The following is a 17,982-nucleotide window of genomic DNA, read 5'->3' as shown; positions in this document are numbered from 1 at the left end:
AATGGTAAACAAATCGTTTTCGGAAATAAAAACTGACAATTGGTGTTAGAATATTTATACAGCTAAATTTATATTATATTAAGAAACTCAATTGTTAAAAATACATGACTTAAAATGTAATAAAATAATAAAATGTATTACAATAAAAACTTGAATTCACGACTAAGTATTTATGGTAAATGTAGCCATTAAATAAGATGTTCAGAAAAAAACATGAAACAACACAACTTCAAGTGAGGAGATTTATTTAATTAATTTAATAGTGAAAGCTGTTTGTTCCTGTATACCACATGCGTTTCATTCTGAAAGTTTCTCACTTACAATTCCAGCTTCCTTTTCGCTTTGAAAGTCATTGGAAATGAGTCAGCTAATGGAGAAAGACGAGACAGAATTGAAAGTCTGCTTGCAGCTGCGTCCGTTGAAACTAAACATCATTTTCTCGTGGGCGCGTATTTCCCTGGAAATATTGGTTAACATTTTCAAAATGGTTGCTTAGCCTCGATCTTTATGAAAAATTATTTTCTTCATTGGAAAAGTTTAGGCTTTGTTTATTAATTAATGTAGTTATTAATTAATTTATTCCTAAAGTTATGGTTATATAAATAAATATATAATATAATAATATTATAATAATATAGTATGAAGTTATATATTTCTTCAAAGTCTCAAATTTCTTTTAGAGAGACGTCACGCGTAATTTAAGAAGTAAAAACACTTCTAACATTTAAACTAATGCAATTGCTTCTAGTCTTATAAAATTCGAAATACGTGGAATTAAAGTTGTCATTTCATACGATATAAAAGTAAAGTTATCGATTCAACTGAATTATTGTAAAATATGATATTACTTTTACATCTCCTAATTCGTAGAATTAGTAGAACTATGGTCACATGCTTATAGATATATATTTATGTATATGTATATATAGATTAAATGTTTTGTAATTTCATGCAATAAATTATAAGAAATCAATATCTATCAATATAAAATTTATCAGTTTGAAAGAGATAATATTAGCTAAATTTTTTCCTTACATGTTAAATGTATTGTAAAACATATATATCAGTTTAAAGCAACACTAAGTTTTACCTTAAAATATTTGTTATTTTCGTATAATTTTATATAATATTTTATTTACTTATTTCTTCTACGATCTTGTACTTTTCCATGTGATTACAAATAATATATCACTCGTATGAACTTCTCGTGTAATCTTTCTTCTTATACCATCATTAAAGTCATTTACTTTTATAATATTTATTTGTTGAAATATGCAAAAGAATAGTTTTCAAATTATACTGAATACAAAAAGGCAAGAAATGTATATTAAAAAATACATTGTAATAGTATCAAAATTTAATATAAATATTAAATAATTAAAAATAAATAATTGGAAGCAAGGTATATACAATGTTAATTCTATTACCAAATTCCTTCAAATTAGTTTCAGTAAATAAAGCTAATAATAATTTATTTCTTTCCCTTAGTACAATGATTTTAGACATACGCAGGTGTTATACAAATAATATAATTACAATTTCATTGCGGTAAATTATCTTTGTTAATAACTTCTTTTTTATTGGATACCTCCCGGGTAAAAATCAGCACATTATGTGGCTATTTTACAGATCATATCATGTATCCAATACTTTATGTACAGTCTTATTATTGAAAATTATTTGTTTATTTTTTAAATTCTCAATATATTTCTAGATTTAGTTATAAAATTCTCCTTGTATCTTCTCGTTCTAAAGTCCATACATTGCTCATTTTCTCGAAAGGATTTTCTTGTTAAGAATCTACCTATGTATTAGGTTGCCCAAAAGGTTCTTTCGTTTTATAAGCAAATAATAGATGCACGACATTTTTTATTTTATATTATTTTATTGAATGATGTATGATCCATTTTGTTCTATTGTTCTAATTCCAATAGATAAAATAGATAAAATTTCCAATAGAACAAAATGGATCATACATAATAGTAATATACAAGCTTTCTACTGATATTGGATTCTATGAAAGCCCGTATTTTCCTCATTTTTTGGATACGACATGTATCTTGCAAGAATCTTTATTTATTTATTTTTGTATTTTTTACCAGGGTAGGGATACTGTATATAAAATTCGACGTTTTGATAACATTTTTATAACAAAAGCAGGTAACAGCTATTTAATATTAGCCTTCTAATAATAGAAACCTTCATCAAGTAGCAATGTTTATATAGTTAGTTCAATTACATTTTTACAAAGGGAAAATGAACGTGGTTGTTCATTCGACCGGAGAAAAGTAAATTAAGTTGAAACCATTCAAAAGGACTTGCTATCGATTTTTCCACACTTTTAACGAACCTATGCATTGTTTCTTTTAATCGACCAGGAAACCGTTTACGCCAGAACTATGTTGTTCGACTTTTGTTCAAAGGTGAAACAATGAGTTTTGGAGGGATGGTAACATGAAAGAAAGCGATTAGAAATTGAAGTTATGTAGAGTAGACAATGATTTCATGCACATATGTAGGTGTATGAAATAATATCATACACGCCACGAGAAAGAATATTTTTAAAATCTCTATTGAGCAGAAAACTATTAAAAAAAAAAATGTCGCAGAATAATAAAAATTTACATTGGATGGAATCGAGCTTTCGACAATAATAACGTAAGAGAAACGAGAAAATAATAATAATAATAATAATAATAATAGTGGCATGGGTATGTCAACAAGAGTGAAAGTTAAAATTTAAGGGTATAAAGGTAAACAGGATGTCATAAATAATTGAAAAATGATGATAAACGAGAGCTTTCTTGGGCAAGAACCAATAACGTCATATGGAGTACGTTATAGAGTGTAATTCGAGTTCAGGAAAAGTGGGCATTGATCCAGAAGCATCGATCCTTACACAGACGTTAGACTAAAACATTCCTCTCCTGGCAACGAACATAATAGCTTTCTACGAGAATAATGTTCTTTTCTGTATAACTGTAATTATTATGTGGGTATTTATGAGAATGTTTTCTAATATTACGTTTTCTTACAATAAACGATGATGATTAAAATTCTTGTAGTATAAAACAGACCATTATTTTTCTGATCAGTATAAAACTTATTCTAACGCAGTAAATTGTTTATTAGTAATTATGAATAATTAAAATAATTTTATTTTCTCTCTTTTATTCTCTCTCTCTTTATCTCTCTTTCTCTCTCTATTTCTTTTTCTTTCTTATTTTATAAATGTATAGTTTTATTTATAGATACAAATTTGTTTGATTTTTATTTTAGTTTAACTTAATCTAAATGTATTGATAATTATTGACAATTTTTAATTCAAATTAAAATATCCGAATGTAAGTTACTTAAAAACTTCGGAAAGATCGCAATTTTCTGCATAAAATATAAAGCACACTTTTTCAGCTCTATGTCAGTAGGCAAATCTTGTACAAGCTAGTGGCATGCGATGAAAAATGGCATGATAACGGATGACCAATATCTTCTCAATAGCTGGATATTGATGAACCTAACCCAAGCCATAGCCAGTATTATCCACTCCTCTTTTCATCAGCAATGTGAATCAACCAGAACTAAAATGAAAAATCATTCTGCATTCAGCTACAGATTTTCACGAAAGATTGACAGTGTAATAGGTTTCACTTGTTATAAATTACATTATCTTGGGTGTAGCATTTTATTACACACACCGCAAACTTATTTCCTCCACTGCTTACCTATTTCTTCATTACTAATGTATACATATAAACAGGATAGGTCAAATGAAATACTACATATAAGTTGTTTACTCGAAATCACAGCAAACATAAATTTTTGTTATGTAATTCTTATATTTGATATATAACAGATTTTTCTGGGGTGTCTTCTAGGGAATTAAAATTGACCCTTTCACTCTTTTTAAATGAAATGTATTAATTTCTTTTTAATCCGACAGCTCTCATTGAACTTGATGATATTTACTTGATGATATTTTGTCTTTCTTATTTAAAAAGTTACGACAAAAGGAATATTTTTTTCAAGACCTTTTTGAAACTTCGTTGAAGTATATCAAAATATGGTATGTTCTATGGTATGTTCTATGATACACTGCAAATCATTTTATGAAATATTCCAAATTTTTTTCCATTTCTATATTTTCCATAAACACTGTCTTGAACATTTGACAATATTAAGGAATTAACTCATGTACAGACTGTATAGTTGTGTACATCAATAGCCATTTTTATCTTTTATGTTAACTATATATATACTATATATACTATAAAAAAGAATCGAATTGCACGATTGTCCTATAGATATTGAACGTTTAACAGAATGATTTTCAATACGTCATATGTATATCCATTTTGTCTTTGCAATTTTTTAAAGAATCTCTTGAAAAAAGTATTTTCTACGTGGAATAAAAAAGTATATTTAAAATAAATATTATTAAATTCAATAAAATCCCCAACCCCTTCGATTAAAAATAAATTAATATGTTATTCCATTTTAACAAAGCGGATGAGCCTCTTTTGTCTCTTTAGCAACGGTTCTACGAAATTTTGTTGTTTGACCAGTGAACTAGATCCTTGTCCCATCTAATTAAAACAAACAGCTTTGATTGAAATCAACATGTAACACTATTTAATCTTTCCTGTGTATACGTTCAAAACGTTAAAAATTATTAAGATATGTGACATTTTGACTTAAATGGTCATTTTGATGTAAGTTTTTAGCATTATATGCGAATGCAGATTGTATTAATTATTTCTAGTTCTTTTCAAGTTTAAAATGAAAACAGAATTATAGATTTCTAATCCTTATAAATTTATTTAACGCAAAAATAAGCTTGCAATTTTACATTGTTCTATAAAACCTGTTTTTATTTTTCTTATGATTTTAGTTTTCGTGATAAAGAAACTTCTGCAGTATCTTCCTCTATGAATATATTCGCTCTAATGGTCTGCACAGTTAAAGCAACGTTAACCTTCCAGTTTCTTACACAGTTCCAATGGTTCTTTACCCATTAGTAATTAATGACTAAGGAAGTAATACGAATTCCTGGTAACTTTACTGTTTTCATTGTGTTAGTAGATACGTATGGCTATGTACATTTGATCGACAATTTGTTTTTCTTACTTAATTCTATCTTCTTGAATCTACACCAACGAATGGTAGTTATATTGGATTAAAGTAATTGATGAATTGCCTGCTGCTGTTACTTACTTCTCTAACAATCCTTAAACTTAGGTCGATTTAATCTGTAAATAGATACGACGATTACAATAGTAGTGATAACATTCAGTGTAGATATTTCTAGCCAGATAACCACTTTTTCACAGATTATTCGCTTTATATTCGAAAAGGGATATTTTAAAGAACTAGAAAACTATATAACAGTATTCATTTGTTGTACTGTTTTTTTCTACTTTCCATGCACTTATATATAGTCTTATATTAATATAAAAAATATGAAAAATATATTTACTGTAAAGAAAATTTTTGTCTTATCTAATCTTATACATCTTATACAACTCATGAGTATCTGACTTACATTATTTTATCGTATACCTTATAATCGCGTGTATAATATTTAACTTCTTAAATGCTGATTAATTTATTACTATTCGTTCATTAATTCAATATATAAGTCATTTTTAAAATATCAAGCTAATACCTAGTTGCTAAAAAGAAAAACTTTACTTTAATAAAATTAAAATAATATAAACTATTACGATATAAATTTGTTTAGATGCTCTGATTTTTTATTTTCTTAAATCATTCTGTTTCCAAATTGAAATTATTGAAATCACGCAATTACAGCACAATAACTTGCATTTCCTTGATTATCATATTCATACAAACAGAATTCTTATAGTAATCAATGATCAAGTAAATTAAATAATTAATAACGAACAGCAATACACGTCGTGTGCTTAAAAAGTAATGTGACTTATTTTGTATTGGAGACTCAATACTATCCCTTTCAAAATAGCAGGCCACATATTGTTGAAACATTGCCGACGTTGTGTCTATAACTAGGAAACAGGACAGGAAATTATCATGTTATAACCTTTTAAATTTGATCCACATAAGTGATAACTCTTAAGATGAGTTTTAATTTTTTGGAAGAAAAACAAGTAATATAAATTCAAATCAAGGAAGCAAAGAAACTATGAAATTACAGAAATAACATTATTAATAAAAAAAATTCTATTACAGAAATTATAATGTGACAAAAAACATTATTGCTAGACTGGACGGTTATACAAACTCATATTTTTATAGACACAACTAAGAAAATGGAATATAAATGGAGATTTGATTGTATAATTATATTATATAATCAAAATTATATCTATTTTAATGAAAGTAAATATTCTTCATGTATTAGTATAATAATAGAAATATATTTCACTTACTAGTATAACTTTTATGAAAAATTAGCAGCGCAGTACAAATTTAAAGTCACTGAATTTTTAGGTATACTGTGACCTAGTGCGAAATTTTTAGAACCGTGACCTCAGTGGAATTAATATAGCGTCAAATAAAATTATAAGTTCACCACATTTTTAGCTTTTCCGTGATTATCGTTTTGGTTCTGCCTAGTTAAAGCTATTGACATTTATCTTTTGCAAGAAAACGTAAAAATACGAGTAAAAATTGCGAGTAAATTTGTTATAAATATGGAATTTTACATTATTTACGTTACTGTTTTTATATAAACAACTGTTTGTTTGTTAAACTAAAGTATAAATTCATTTGAAAAAAAAAATTTATTTAAAAGAAAAGATTTTAAATTCATTGTAAAGAACAATTATAATGTTACTATGAAGACATTAATAACTAGTGAACAGTATTTTTTTTTCATTATACATATAATAAATTTTATATATATATATAATCAAACTCTTGTTTAGTATTGTATACCATCTGTTAACACTTTAATTTCTAATTTTCTTTCATCCAATATCATTACAGTAATGGTAGGTAATGTACAGCATACGATAGGTTTATTCATACTATATGTGATAGTAAAAATTGTAAAAATTCTAACAATTTGTGATCTCATACATGATTATAATACATTGTGATTCATTAGTTTTTCTTCGAGTAATCAAAATATCCAACATGTGACAATGCCATAAGTTGGAGCAAGAGAAGATACGTAATACTCACAGGTATGTATAGTGCACAATACGTATTGCATACTAATAACACATAGCATAATCATGTGGAAGATCACAACATTGTTACAGTTATCAATATTTTAATTTTACAGTGCATAAATATTAATACAAACAAGTAGAAGTTGAAGATAAAAGAAGCTTTGTCGTAGAAAATCAGATGCATTTTTAGAAAACGTATTCGTATCAACAAGAAATCGATTAAAAACGCTTAGATGTTTAAAGTAATCAATAATACGAGAAGTACACATAATAAAATGGGTATAATATAATATTTTAATCTGAATCTAAATATATTCATAATTGAGAGTGGTTTTTAAGCATATATCTATAAATACTTTTATGTGCAAATTTCACAGTGTGTAATATGTTTGTAAATTTTTTGATGTGGTAGATAAAATACATACACGTACAGGGCTATCAAAGGTAGTTAAAAGAGATATTAAAGTAAAGGGAATATAGTCAATTACAGGAGACATTAAAACCGTTTCAAGAGCTCTTTGAAGATGCGTGACATACTTCTATCTCATAGTCAAAGAATGTGGCGAAACGAATTCAACAGACCGTAGGACATCGACTTTATTGAAAAATATAGATATAAAATAAAATTTATCTTACGAAAATATGTATCATAGTTCCTACAAAGTACCTATAACACTAATTAAGAACCTTATTAGACATTTATATAAAATATTAGTACATCAATTATATGAATTTATCAATACTTTCCTGCATTCTTAAATTTCTTATTAATTATTTAGAACTCTTTGTATACTTCTAAAAACCGTAAACAGTTTATGTGTTCAGTTTTCCAAATTCATGTTTTTTAAAAATTACATTAAAAACAAAGTGTATTATTCTGTAATTTTTAAATAAACTTGAAAATAAAATTCTTTTAATGCAAATAATTTAAACTACAATTACATTTTAAACGAATATTCTGTACAAAATAAAGTAACAAGACTATAAATGAGAAGTTCGATTAAAAAAAGATAGGTCACTTGTCGTTTGAATCTATTATATATAGGTATATAAATAAATGACACATTATAAATTTTATATTAATGTCCACATTAATTTATACTTATTTAATGAAGCAAGTGAAATTAGTGTAAACAAAATGGTGAAATTTATGGAAATATAATTATCAAACATAACATGTTGACTTTATTACTGTACTAGAAAATTTTTAATTATAATTTTGAGGCTTCATTTTCCATTAACTTTATTTAAGCAACTGTTGACATCAAATATGGATCTTTATAACGATCCAAATTTGGTGTTTGTTTAATTTCGTCAGTTATTATTCAAAATACTTGTGTAACTTCATTACGATTAATTTAACTTTGTTTGAACGCAATCGAAAGTGTGATCAGGCAAGATATTTGTTTCAATATAAATACTGATAAATTCGATTCTACCTAACCGTATAATTATAGAGATAGGTGAAGAGTAAATCTGTTGTAAATGTAGAAGGTACATGATTCATGTTTATGTCAAGTATACGAAATTTAAGATATATCGATCTCTCAATTGTATTGACGGCAGCCGAGTAATCAAGATGGAGTCAATAATCCATGATCCGTTCAGCCTGGAAACTGGTCTACTCAACGTGTAATTGGGATCAGTGCTTATCTGTTGGCGCACACCAGGTTTCAACCCCCTTTCCAACATTGCCTCTCTTTGCCTCTCCATCGCCTTTGCGCAATTCGTACATGGCTACTTAGCGTAACAAATCCTCAAAGCATTTTGGAAACCGAAGACTCGTTAACTAGCTATAATAATCCTCTTTAAATACATATTAGTGCACCGTTATGGTTATAAATTCCAAATAACTAAAATATTTTCGAACGAATATATTTAACGTAAATAATATTATAATTTTATAATTGTAGAGAAAACAAAAATTTATTCATTTATACGGGTTGATTTGTTTAATTTAAGTACTTTAAATTATTCATAATCTATCTATTATAAGAAAAATTATTTCAATCAAATATAGGAAATTAAGTAACTTTGTTGTACGTAAATATGAATCTTCTTCATTATATATTAAATCATTTTTCTTTCAATTAACAACTTTTTTAAATATTTGCATTTTGTACAGTTTTGAATTAATAGGAAAAATTGTAGATAATATTCATAGAACGAAATTACAGTCACTTTTATCTTCAGAATAATTTTACAAACTTTAGTAACAGTAATTTAGAAAATTCACAAAATAGGTATACATTAATTACCAATGCTGAGACCGAATAATATTGCATAAAAGATTATATAAAGAAGGATTTAAAAAACCTTATGTATGTATTTATGTAGCAATCTTTTTCTCTTCTTTAACATTTTCCATTGTAAAAGAAGTTTCAATATCAATAGACAAATTAAGAGGCTGTTATGATTTGAAATATAAAACCTATTAAAAATAAAGGTGGACAGTATAAGGACAGATATAGATACATATAAAATTAAAGCATGAATTACAAAATAAAATTAAATTAAATATAATAACTAAAACGTTACGTACGTGGTATTAAATATTTGATCATTTTATACTTCGTGCAACGTAACAACGAATTCTGTCTCGTTGTCAACTGAGGTAACCATTGAACATTTCGCATATCGATCCAAATTAGTATGTATGTAATGATTCAGTTACGATATCTCAGGAGTGAATGTGACACATTACTTACATTTTTAGAATCAGTATTGAATTGTTTAGGATTATGAATGAATACAAAATTAGACTATCAAAGATAATCGAAAAGAAGCGTGATAGTGATTCGTCATTGATATGACACTGATATTTATAGTTTCCTAGGACTGGTTATTATTAAGTCTCTCGATCTGTTTATATCAATCTATAACAATTGAGATTTAGCCTGAAGTTCTAAGAATATTCCATTGTGGAGTTAATATTGTATGTACAAAGTATCGTGCACCGTTCAGAAAATTTGGAAAGAAATTGGTTGTATCTAATAGAACTAGTATAAGCACAAGAATGGGCTATGTCTCATATTTACAAATAAAATTGTATAAGGAATTGTATGATGATAAGCGAGCGAGTCGAATCCTTCTCTTGCTCCTATGATGTTTCAGATGTCATCTTCTGAACGATAAACAATGCCCCTATAATTTTAGAAATATAATCATACGATATCATTGTATTTCGTAATTTATAAACTATGTTAGTTTTTATATTTTAATTGAAATTTGTAAAGAATGTAATATACTCGCTCCATATTCAAACTTTACATAGTCTGTAACTATAATAATATAAGTACATGATACATTATTCCGAAATAGTTATTTCTAAAAGCAAACAATGTCATTCTCACGAAACTTTTTCCTATCTGGTCATTCCTATTCCTGGTTCCCAACTCTTCAAAATTTCTGCGCTCCGTGCAAATCAATTTGAATTCTATTCGAACCACTATTTTGGTACTCGTACAGTCAGTAGTTAGTATTGTTGACCTTTGTTCCCTCAAAAATAAAATTGGTAGAAAGCGATCTCTTGTATTCGTTACAAAAAAAAGAAGTGTTGGAAATGAAACTATTTAGTAGGATAAGAAATAAAAATATGACTATTTACAAACATAAAGATAGAAAAAATAAATAACGTAAAAAGATAATAAACCTTCTATTATTATTATTTTATTACAAGGTGGGATAAATAATAAATAATAGCAGCTGAACGAGCAGAGTATATAAGCCTAAACGACGAACGATATTAGTTATTAATATATTATTAATATATCTCAGGAATAGAAGTGCAATTATTTAAGAGGCTATTTTACGTTTTGAAAGATAAATCAAAACAATAGCTTTCTCGTGTAGGACTTCGCTTTCGAAAAAATTGGATTTGAAACAGATATCGAGGGAACTTTGCCAAAAGCTAAATCGAACAATTTTTACTTTTTCTATTCGACGAATTTCGAAAATTTTTTTGTAACAGAGAAGATTAATACTTATATTTGTAGAATAATCTTCTATTCGGCTGTAGCACCCGTCTTGAAACATTCTTTATAGGACTGTGCAACAGTTTGAGATTATCTACCAAATAGAAATACATATTGCTTTTATGAATAAATTTAAAAATGTACTTGATAATTCTTTCATTATTTCTCAAGCAATATTTGACTTAAAAACCAACAACTTTAATATTTCAAAAGAAGTGTTCATTAACTTAAACAAAATAATTAATATTTTGTGTAATCTTCAATACGACAGGTACTTTTTCAGAGATACTTTTCATACATTAATTTCAATTTTCTTTTGAGTATTCTAAAGAATTAACCTTCCTTCCCTTCTCTATCTGATAATAATTATCGTTCCATAAGAACTATATCGGGTCTTTATTACATGTATTTTTATTCAGATATGTATAATTTTTGTGCTGGACTAGGTCGAATGCGTAGTGGAGATGTTTGTATGCGGATATCAGTGTGTGGAGATATGTGTGTGCGCTGCGACTGAGAAACAGATGAATGTAAACAGTTCGGTAGGTTAACAGTCTACAAAAGGTCGGGTATGGAAGAAAGTGCTGAGACGCGTGCAAGTGTGTATCGATGAATATTCTAGAAATCGTTTATAAAATAAATATGTGTCTACGTTAATAGTAATGCCCAGTGTAAATTTAATGTTTTCATAACAATATTTCGGCCATCAAGATCCACAATTCTCAACAATTTTTAATACATTAGATTTACCAACTAAGACTATACACGAGCAGCACCATGAAACAAATATCTGAAGATTCTGTTTTGTACAACAACATGTAAAAGTGCTTTTCAATTATATTTTGTGTCATAAAGATGTCTACGTATGTTTCCTAAAAATTTGTTTGCCAATATAAAACTATCAATATAATACAATTGACAGTAAGCTGTATATATGTGAAGTGGTATGTCGTGATAGGTGTATAAGGAATGCTCAGGTGTTTCAACAAAAACGTTTATTAACTTAGTAACAACAATTAACAATTAACAATTAACAATTAGCAACGCTTGGTAACGATCAATGCTTGACGCAGGTTATAGGAAGTCGAGCGCTCGTTTCGCGTAATCCTTCGCACTTCGCAGCTTTCTTTGATTCAAAAGCCACGCCGATTCTTTTCTTTGTTGGCCATCGATATCGCGCGCGTTTGTTAGAAGTCCGCGACGACTGCCGCGTGTGCGGTCTCCCGAAAATTCGGCGAAGGAGCCGTAGGGACATCGATATCCCTACGGCTTGTCGGCATAGCGCTTTTAAGATAAAGCGCTTTGTGCCGCGAAACCGTTGGAAAATTCAGAGGCCGCCACATATGTATACAGATAGAAACATAGATATAAATATAAATTATAATGCATTTAGTTAGACACATATTTCGGACGGAAAATGGTTATGATGCACGGGTCTATAATGTATCGCATGCGATATTTTATACAAAACCAAATTGTATCGTGTCAGTAAATTTTCAGCAGTATGTCGATGCAGTAGAATATAGAGAATGAGCTACTTAGAGAACGTGAGGCGTTACGTGTATGCATTGGGGACGTTCTATGAAACGCATTGGGATGCGTTCTATGAAAACTGAAATTCATTATTCTTCATTACTTTGAAATTCAACTAGATTTTCATCAAATCTTTCTCTTTCATGTATTATCAGTTTTAATTAATATCCCCTTTTAATCAATTTCCACGTTTATTTTTTCTTCCAAGTATTTTATTCGTTTTTTAATTAGAACGAGAATTTAAATAGAAATACGAAAAGAATTGGAGCTAAAAACCGAGAGCAAAGAAAATCGCAGAATTTAATTAAAAATCTTTGTAGCTAAACAAGTAAAATAAGGATGAATTGAAAATTATTTTTCGATTTTATTCTTTTTACATGATTAAACACATTAAGCAAAAAATATATGAAAATATTCAAACGCGAATTGCTTAAGAAAGCTCGTTCGTCGATCAAATTGTGGAATTGGTTTACTAACTTTTACGTTTCTTTTATCAAATGAGTAATGTTTGATCATCAAATGCGAATGATCGTGAACCAGTGAATGTCTTCTGTAACGTGATATGTGGTTTTACGTGTTATACTGAGTGTTATACCCTAGATTTTAGACGAATTCGTACAATATAGTGCAAGAATTACGGTAGTATTTATATAACACGATATATATGGTAGCGTGATAAGATGCAATCATAGAAGGTCGCTAGAATAAATATAGTGGAAAAAAGTAAACTAAGCAAATATCAGAGAAATCCGTCGTGACGAAGCACGCCTGATTTGTCCGCAGTAGTGAACAACCTATGAGTGGCTCATAAAACACCGAATATATCCCCTGTGTTATACAGGGATCTATTGTACTCTTATCTTTGTTTGGTAACCATGGCAATAAACATCATTGCCACGCGCTAGATAATCTTTATTTGAGCAGAAAATATGTCTCGTTTTTGTACGTGTCATTGAACGAATCTGTAAAATGCCTAGTTGTACATTATCAATTTATCACAGGAAATAACGGTTTTACTGAAATTATTGTTTCTTTTTAAGTTAAAGATTCTTTTATAAATGGTTAACTTACCTTAAAAATCTGTTTATGGAGACATGGATAGTAAAGATATACTTTCATTTAAGCTCCACCTGTCAAGTGACAGTAGAGCGAGAGTGTTTATACTCTTGCTAGGGTACATTTCAATTTTTTAACTTGATACCGAAATTTTTCAAACTCTTTCTACAGATATCTCTACGTTGTTATTATCAATTACTATAAGCAAAATGAACCAAATGAATTCTGCAATATAAAAATAAATATTTCTAATCAAGTTTAAAACATAATAACATAATAAACATAATAATAAACATAATAAAATTTAATATTGTAGATAATAAAATAATTTATTAAGATATTAGAGAAAAACATATTATCAAATACATACAAAAATATATATAACACGTGTATTAATTAATGTTAATGTAACGGAACAGTTTTATCGCTGTACCTATGCGTACTTAGCAACAAGACTGTTGGTTTTTGTTATTAGTTTCGCCATGGACTTAGAAAAAACTGTAGTAAATTGTGCCTCTCTAATCAAAGAAAGAAAGAAAGGAGAAACAAAAACAGCATTTGATGGATCCGTTCCTCAGCGAACGATTGTTGAAGATAAGGCTTTATACACTATACAATGAGTGAAGAATTTATCCTTTCAAATTTGCCGTTTATTTTGGAATGAGCATAGATATTTTTGATGAACTGTTATCATTAATAAGTCCATCACTTATGTATCAAAATACAATTTCAATTGGCCGTACGTACTGCTGGAACCCACTGTAACATTAAGGGGCACTTCATGAATTAGAAGTTGACGCTCTTTTTCTTCCGAGACACATAAGTATAAATGACATTAGAAAGACTGTTTTGTTGTTAGTGTGCGAACGTTTATTAATTTTATAGAACCGACGAGAACGGAGAAGCAAATGAGTCGTTATCCAGTTGCTAAGCCTTGAAAACAAGAAAGTCGTTCTGTAATCGCGTCGCCGTCAAATACGAACAAGTCCATATAAATAAATGACCTTTTCCTAAACGGTAAAACTGTCGTGCGACAAATTGTCGCTTGTACTCAACTGCTCTAAAACCGTAACATTAATTTTTTATTAAAAAATATGAATGTTCATTGGAATATTTGAATCGTTTGCAGATATACATATAAACATAAGCTTTTATTAAATAAACAATAAAGTTCTGCAATTAAAATACAAAACTAAAAAGTACTTATTGTTGCTCTTCGCTGCCACTATTTCCACGAAGCTACAAATTTTTATTTTAATTAGTAAAAGTTATAGATTAATGAAAATGTAGAAGTATTCTCATGCATTTTCTAGCAATAATATTAGCTAAAAGTTTAAACGTAATTCACGTTTAAATATTATGTATTATGGTAAATAAGTAAATAAAGAATTAAAATGTATATGTACAGAGTACTTACATGCTTTTTTGCGATAAAGTAGACTGAACTACATGCTTAAAAGATAACATTCTTGTGTTTCAGAGGGACCGAGTTTTACTGTGCCAATAACAAATGTGACGATCCCATTGGGCAGAGAAGCTGTACTCGCTTGCGTTGTTGCAAACCTTTCTGCCTTCAAGGTAAACTCTTTGCTAACGATGTTTCTTAATCTCGCATGTATGTGCTTTGTTTTCTTTCCCTGATAAAATTACACTGTACAGCCCTGATAAATGACGAGAGCCATTCACACTCATACATAATATCTTCATTTGCATTGAAGTTTCAAAATATTTAGACAAAATTACTACGTATTATAAATTCATCGAATATCTTTATTGTTGTCTTTTTACAAAGATACTGATTTGTAAATATGAAAGTATTTGAACGGTGGTTTGTCTTTCTTGTTAATATACGATTCCTTTTAGAAAACTTTGTCATGAATATTGTTTTTCTATAAAAATCTTTGCCATAATTGTGTGAGTATCATTTAGTTAAAGTTTCTAACAACCATTAATGCTAATCCTGGTGAAGGGATTTTTCATTAGAAGAATTGTTTTTCTATTCTTGATATTAATTTCTTTTCATGTAACTTCTGAATGGTGATTTATTTGCAATTCTCCTGTGGCTGCTATACTTTTCTATTCTGTAGTAAACTGTTCATATATCTCTGTTTGGAAGAGCGGGAGTTTCTTTATGCAAGTTACCTTCTTGAAATCTAATTTAATGTCCAGATTTACTTGTTTAGAATTTTTTCTCGTTCGCGATTCTTAGCTATGGATAAACGTTAAATTTTTATCTCCATTCGGTTTCTAGTAATTTAAAATATACTGAAGACCATCTATTTACATTTAAATTTTTGGCTAAATACATGTTTATAAATTATGGACTTTAAAACAGAGCGTTTAAATACTTTTGTTATGTGTTATTTGTACCTAAAGGAGATGGTAAGAACTCCAAAATCTCGAACGAGTTAATTGCATGTACATTTGATGCGTTAGGTTGATAGTAAAACAGTCTCAAAAGAATTTGGGTCCATGATCCTTTGTTTTGGAGGAATTAATCGAGAAATTAATATGTTCTTGGAACAGCAATTTCTTATGTTTCAAATATTTTTACTACAATTTTCACCCGTAAAATTGTAGGAATATGTAGAAGTACTATAATAAATAAAAAGAATCAAAACTTTATCAAAATAAATTCTAGGAATTTAATATTAAGAAAACATAATATTAATACTCAAAGAATTTATAAAGTGAGATATAAAAGGAACTTATTAATTTCTCGAAAACAAAGGGCCATGAAAATTTAACCCCTTTGAAACTATTTTACCATCAACCTAAAGCATTAAATGCATATACAGCCAATTCATTCGAGATTTGCAGTTCTTGTCATCTTCTTATTTATAATAAATTTTACATAATTTGTTTACATTTTGTTGAATTTGTTTAACTTTAAGTAAATTTAGTAAATGCATGTATGCTAGTATATATAGTACAATTTGTTAAAACAGATTGCAGTCCATCGTATAATTTTTGCATGATAAATTACACTGTTTCAATAATTTCGCTACTCACTGTATTTTTATTTGCATTTGTAGCTAAAAATACCTTTATTTTAAATAACGTAATAATATTTGTAATAGTTTATACTATTAAATATCGTCCATTGCACTGCGAATTTACATTACAAACTTGCAAATTATTAGCGATAAAATTTATCTTATACCAGAAAGACTATTGACTTTGAGACTACTAACATTCTATGTACATTATTGATTAGAACATGAGATTGACCAATTAACAAAGTTTGAACTTGTTAACGAAACTTCAATAGTTGTGTAATATGATAAAATTAACTGGCGCTTTATATAACATATATTTTTGTAAATGAAACTATGTCATAAAAAATTGATTTGCGTAATAACTTACGTTCTCAGTTGTAAGTAGTATTCAATATACATGTCTCTCAAAGGAAGGACAGCAATGAATTTGGTTGTTATCTAAATCTTAAACTCCAAAAAGCTTCGCTGAAGCGTTTGATTGTGGATTAGATCAATTGAAGAGAATGCTTGACTAACGCTTTGCGGGAAAGAAATGTAATCTCGACTAACTAGATGCCTTTTAGTCAATAAATGTTTAATGTCTTGCGACGGAACAGTTGCGATATTAATATAGCAAAAATATGTATACTAAACATATAGGTACAATGAATTAATAAACCATAATGAATTAAAAACACACTCAACTTACATCGCCACTCTCGGTCAGTAAAAATTCAAATTACGTTGATTATATTCATTTAAAAAAAATGCATATGAATTTTAAACTTTCTTCATACATATGTTTGTATTGAGATATATGTAGATTGAAGTATTTATTTCAATTATGCAAATACGGAATTTGCTTTAACAGAACTAGGGCGCAATTATGTTTTTATTTGAATGAAATATTCAGTTTGTACTTGGTGCATTTTATTTTATATTAATTTATTTTAAAGTGTTTCAATACTAATTGCAACGAAATTAAGAAAAATTTATACTTAAATTTATTTAATGTCAAGTGAATTTTTCCTATTATATAAATTCCGATAATTTATCAGAATCGAGCGTTTCAGCTTGTATTTAATAATTTAACGTGCATTTCTATATGATAAATTTAAAAAGCGCAATACTTGTGATTTTACAATACAACATTATATGACAGAAAATTTGAAGAGTTGTCGATTTCAACGAGCGAAACATATATGAGTTTCATAGTTCAAAATGCAATCACATTTCGATTTTGAACCATTTTAAATGGATTTTATAGCATACCAAACACCTTTTATC

The 17,982-nt window shown here is 28.1% G+C and overlaps 1 protein-coding gene across 2 annotated transcripts in view; it reads left to right on the top strand.

Moving 5' to 3' along the window:
- LOC100647254 (neurotrimin) overlaps nucleotides 1–17,982 on the top strand; it is a 242,622-nt gene that overhangs the window by 128,310 nt on the left and 96,330 nt on the right. Inside the window, exons 1-2 of one of the 2 annotated variants that reach the window (XM_003394591.4) lie at nucleotides 11,687–11,727; nucleotides 15,198–15,295. In XM_003394591.4, coding sequence (XP_003394639.3) covers nucleotides 11,700–11,727; nucleotides 15,198–15,295 — 126 coding nt within the window. In that variant the 5' untranslated portion in view covers nucleotides 11,687–11,699. Of the gene's footprint in view, nucleotides 1–11,686; nucleotides 11,728–15,197; nucleotides 15,296–17,982 lie in introns of those variants that run through there. The other variant, XM_048414658.1, reaches the window with a different exon arrangement.

This window comes from Bombus terrestris, chromosome 3 (assembly GCF_910591885.1).
Source record: "Bombus terrestris chromosome 3, iyBomTerr1.2, whole genome shotgun sequence".
Taxonomy (NCBI): domain Eukaryota; kingdom Metazoa; phylum Arthropoda; class Insecta; order Hymenoptera; family Apidae; genus Bombus; species Bombus terrestris.
This window is presented reverse-complemented; position numbering and strand designations above follow the sequence as displayed.